The 5,493-nt window shown below is 45.0% G+C and overlaps 1 protein-coding gene across 2 annotated transcripts in view; it reads right to left on the reverse strand.

Moving 5' to 3' along the window:
* Positions 1-330: 330 nt before the first annotated feature.
* The window catches only part of AAMP (angio associated migratory cell protein), a 45,421-nt gene continuing 40,258 nt past the window's right edge, over positions 331-5,493 (reverse strand). For both annotated transcript variants that reach the window (XM_018552585.1, XM_018552584.1), the window contains exons 12-13: positions 2,596-2,750; positions 331-673 (exon numbers count right to left, since the gene is read on the reverse strand). In XM_018552585.1, coding sequence (XP_018408087.1) covers positions 598-673; positions 2,596-2,750 — 231 coding nt within the window. In that variant the 3' untranslated portion in view covers positions 331-597. The remainder of the gene's footprint in view (positions 674-2,595; positions 2,751-5,493) is intronic.

A 5,493-nucleotide genomic window follows, 5' to 3' on the forward strand; every position in this document is an offset into this window, starting at 1 on the left:
ATGCCCCCCCCCCCCCCATTAAAAAAAAAGAAAAAAATAATAATACATGAAATAGCGACTAGTAACACTCCTAGTTCCGCATGTAAAAATGCCCATTCCAGTACAGAAACTGAGAGATCTGACCTTTGCATTATGTAACCTAACGCTCGCTGTTAGCTTCTGCAAAACCAACAGTTGATTGTTGTAAAGAACTAACGGTGGAGGAAGTCAGCAGGTTCGTTTATAGTATCACTTCCCGCTATAACATCTTGGCTTTAAGTATCCTCTGCTCAGAACAAGCGCCTGAAAATCTTTCTAAGTATTTATCCACAAAAGGCGATAAAAGCCTCTTATACACAGGTCAGTTTATGGAAATTATATCATTTGGGTCTTGTGGCCATTAAGGAGCCCCCCCAAAAAAAGCATCAACCTCTCTCTCTCTCTCTCTCTCTCTCTCCTCCCCAAGTTAGTGTGAACATGTACATGCGCATCCGCCAGTCTGTATAGATTAAAATGCATCCACACATATAAGTAAAGAAGACAGCTAACAGCTCCAAGCCTTTCAGAGAGGCAATGATTGCTCTGTACAGTGGACGGGGGTGCTGACGTCACCCCGGGTTAACGGTCGGGTCTCTGCACGCAGAACACTTTTGCTTTGTGATCTCCAGATGCGGTCACCACAATGGAAGCATCCCTGAAACGACAGGATAGACAACTTCTTAAAGTGGACATGAATGCAAGAAGTGAAGGTATGCTATGATAGTGGGAACATTTAGTGATGTAGTACCCTGAAAAACCCACCTTTTGTCTTCCTGCTATGTGGAGTGTACCTACAGCATCATAGCTGTATACCTGCAGTGCGAGATCTAAGGCACTGTTGCCCGACTGCTGGTCTCACGAGATTTGGTGATGTCACTACTGTATTATTATTATTATAATATAGGATTTATATAGTGTCAACAGTTTGCGCAGCGCTTTACAATATAGGGAAGACATTATAATTACAATGAAATTCAAGACAAGGTAAGGAGGGCCCTGCCCATGAGGGCTCACAACCTAAAAGGGAGGGGCCAGTGATACATGGAGGAGGTAGCTGTACTGCTCACTGTTCTCCTTGCTGGAGAGGAAGCTGTACCTGAAGACCTGCAGTGCAAGAATCTCCCTGCTCCTGCCTCATTCCATTCTGTGGAACTGTGCTTCTTTCACCTCTCCTGCCCCTTGATCATTACTCCACCAGTTATCAGATCAGGGGGGCAACTCTGATATGAAGAAGCAAAGCCCTGCCTCTACTAAGATGGCTGCCTGCACACGGAGACACAGTGCAGAACAAGTCATGCAGAAAGATCAGCTGCAGGGAGACCACAGGCAATACTGGTGGCTAGACCTTTGCCCCGTGTCTGCCTTTTTTTGGGCACAACTTTCAGAGTTTGGTTCAGAAAAATAAATACAAGGCCTTTTCGTGGTTTTCTAAATCATAATGGATTTGGATCACTTTTCGTTACATTTTGCTTTTTATTTTATATGTTTTTAGACTATATCTAAAAATTTAAGAGTATATCTAAAGCCAAAAGAGAGGAAATATTGAAACCTCTGGTCAGGTTTCTATTGCCGCCTGTGCCCTGTTGGGTAGTTCCACCCTCTGTCGGTCCTTATGTCCACTGTCACAGGGACAAAGTGATGGGAAACCCGAAATGTTATGGATGTTACCGGAATAGGAGTAGAGAGGAACTCTTCCAATGGGGATACCTTTTTCAGTGATACCTACTGAGGGGGGATTTTCCCTTAGTTTTGAGAGCTTTCCTCTCACTTCCTGTTGTGTCCTCAGGAGAGGAAGTAAAATAAAAAAAGTAAATGGCTTTAGATATACTTTAAACTGTGCGATATGTTTTTTTACTTTATGCACTTTAAAGAAAAATCATTACACCGCAAAGGAATTCCAGAGCCCCGTGGGTTAGCCTAAGAGACAGAACAGTAGTAACTTCCTTTCAGGTTCTCCCTGATATCCCAGACGGAGTCATCCAATACGGGACCAATCACTTAAAGTGACATTAAACCCTCAGATTTTTTAACATAAAACAATACTGTAATGTGCGCCTTACTGTAATCCATGGTTGTTTCCCTTCTCTTTGCTGCTCTTCCTTTTAAATCCGTATCTGTTCTCATGCTGGGCAGAACTTCTGTTTTGCAGCAGACTGCCTTGTCTCTGGAATGGATACATGGTGTCTGTGTGTAGGTTTGCAACCTGAGCCAGCACTACAGGAAGAGGCACTCAGCTGCACAGGGAAGTTCTCCCCAAGCATGAGAAGACATGAGGATTTAAAAAGGAAGAGCAGCAAAGAGAAGGGAAACAACCATGGATTACAGTAAGGCGCACATTACAGTATTGTTTTATGTAAAAAAATCTGAGGGTTTAATGTCACTTTAACTGTGACTTTCAGAAGTCTAAAAGCTTGTAAAATGGGGCTTAAATCCCCACCTGCTGGCTAGAGAGGAGACTACATAAACTATACAATATTTTTAGGGGGGGTGGGGTTGGCGCTGGTAAGAACTGCCTGCCAAACATAGTCACATTTGCCACTAGTCTTAAAGTCACAAATTTGCGGAACAGATACTCACTTATTAAGAGCAAAGTCAAGAATTTCCTCTGTGTGCCCGCAGTATTCGCTGATCATTTTCCCTGAGCGGGAATCCCAGAGTCTCACAGCCCCGTCCAGGCTGCACGTGTACACCACCGGAGAGTTGTCTTCCCAGAGGAGCTGTACAATCCCGGACTGGAGACACAGACAGGGAAGGTCAGAGGTCACCAATAATCATAGACATCCTTCGTGTAAACAATAGGCAGACATACACTACATGGAAAAAAGACAGTTGACCATCACACTTATATGAGCTAGCTGGACAATCCACTCCAGAACTATGGGCATTCATATGGGGTTGCCCCCTTTGTGGCTTTAACGGCCTGCACTTGCCTAAGAAGACTTTCCATAAGATTGTCCGGGGGAATTTGTGTCCATTCAGACAAAATTAATTACCCCCCCAGCTTCCTGATTCGCCAGAAAGCTGGCTTTATGCTACCTCGTTACCTGGTTGAGTCATTACATGCTACCCATCATCCCAGCTAATCAGGAAGCCGGGTGGTGAGTCATTACATCCCGCCCGGCTTCCTTAAAAGGAGAACTATGAGGTGAGTGATTTTCACTCACCTCATAGTTCTAGCCGACCTCTGACAATGAGACTGTCACAGGACGGCTCAATAGATCGGGAAGTGAGCGAACACATACCGTTGCTCGCTCACTTCTCGATCCTGTCCCTGCAGAGAGCGTTGACTGTCACTCACGGCTCCCCGCAGGGATTCCCCCCTCCCCGCTCCGATCCTCCAGCGCTGAGTGGAGAAACGGACAGAGAGGGGGCGGGTACAGCTGGCTCTGCCTCTAGATAGGCAGAGCCAGCTGTCACTCACGCAGCCGGGTGGATCTCGACAGTAATGTTGGGATCCGTCCCGGCTGCGGCAGTCTCAGTATACCGTGAGCTGTAGCTCGCGGTATACTGAGCTTTGGGTCACGGGAGGACGCTAGTTTATGTCCTCCTATGACCATTAGGAGAACTATGGGGAAAAACACTTACCCCATAGTTCTCTTTTAATGGGACTTCTGGTATCGGCGAGTAACAGAAAAATAAATATCGGTTCTCGATATCGAAAAACTTGTATCAGTGCGTCCCTAGTTCGAACCTCTCACCGCTCTATCCAAAACAAAAAGAATAGTTTTAGTCCACTTGTAAGCGGTGACGCATTCCTGCAAACCTTCATGAAATGAATTTTCATGTTAAATGAAGGATACAAATATTCAATCTTTTATCAACTTTTCTCTACGGCCATTTGACTTCTAAATAGACTTTGAAAACAATGATTATCCAGAAGTAGAATTATATTTGGTTATTTCTGTGGTTTTATAGGTTCATAGACTATAAAACAAGAAAACATTTGACAATGTACAACACCCACACACACAAAACGCGTAAAAACAAATTCATCTAATAGAGAACTATGTAAATCTGGGATTATGGCCGTCATGCCTACTTTCGTCATATAACACAAAGTCTTAATCTCGGGTCATCATTTGTCTTTTGAGCTTTAAAAAGATCAAACCCATTTTTTACACACAAAAAAAGAAAACATGCGGTGGGTCTGGAAAATGTTACACACATAATTAAACATTGCTTTATCTACAGCTCATGGAACATGAAGGAGGACGGAGCACAGAACACAGAGGAGGATGGAGTGTCTGTGCCGGCGGGATGAACATGAATGTAGACCCCATGTGACGAGGGTCTGGAACATTTTGTACCATGAATAAAATGGAAATCGAGATCCGATAACAAAGTTGGTTCCTTTTTCCAAATTAAAATGAGATCCAAATCTCCTACCAATAAAATATTGCATAATCATACTTAGAGCACGGAACAGTTGTAAGCATTTTAAAGCTAAACTTCCTGAATTTTGTACATAAACTTTGGGCATAAATTAGGAATGTCGGTGGCGATAATGAGTATTTGGGAGAGTACAAGTACTCGCCCAAATGCTCAGATACTTACCCCCGATACCGAAACCTCTGGTCAGAGGAAGATTTCCTTTGAGCAGAAGTGCGGCAAGGGAACATGGAGCCGGCTTCCTGACCAATCAGGAACCCCGGCGGCAGGTAATGACTTCCCGCCCGGGTTCCTGATTGGCTGTGAAGGCGGCTCCATGCGGTTTGCCCGACTCAATGCTGATTGGCCGGAAAGCCGGCTCCCCAGCCAATCAGCATGGAGCCTGCATCCCGGATAACCAAAAAAAAAAATACCCATAGCTCCCTGCAAGAGTTAAATGCTTGTTAATGCCCACCTCCTGGCAAACCAAAAAGCTACCCCTGCACTATAAAGATGCGAGTGCTCGTTTAGGTCTAGGGGACTGGAGTAATGCAGATTTACTTACCTGATCCCCGTTTCCTTGGTGGTTGGTGCTAATCTCTCTCCTTTCCACTTCAGCTGGTGAAATGTCCCTCTACTTCCTCAGGTGTAATGGAGGTCTATGGAACTTGCATTAGATGTGATGACATCACAGGTCCTTAAAATGCCTAAGCAAAAGGGGAGAAGAGGCTGGGGGGGTCGCTCTAGGAGCCCAGAGGGAGCGTGGATCATGCAAGTAAACCAGCTTTACTCCATCCCCTAGACATACACGAGCAGGTAACCCTTGCAGTGTGGGGGTAGCCCTACTGCAAGGAAAATGTTTTTGTTTGCCTAAGTCTAGGGGTAGAGAAATAAGTTTTAATACTTGCCCTATTCCTAGCTTCAGCAGACTTCCTCCACGTTGTACAAAAAGTCCCCCGAAGCCTGTTCTCTATAATGTGCTCTGGCCAGCAGTTGCACTCTGACGTCATCGCATACAAGCCAGGACCAGCAGTTCTTCATTGTACACTTCATTGTACCCACCCACAACCCAGAGCGTCAGAGAGAAGAGGTGAGCACCAGAATCCT

The sequence above is a fragment of the Nanorana parkeri genome, unplaced genomic scaffold (assembly GCF_000935625.1).
Source record: "Nanorana parkeri isolate BGI_ZX_2015 unplaced genomic scaffold, ASM93562v1 scaffold92, whole genome shotgun sequence".
NCBI lineage: Eukaryota > Metazoa > Chordata > Amphibia > Anura > Dicroglossidae > Nanorana > Nanorana parkeri.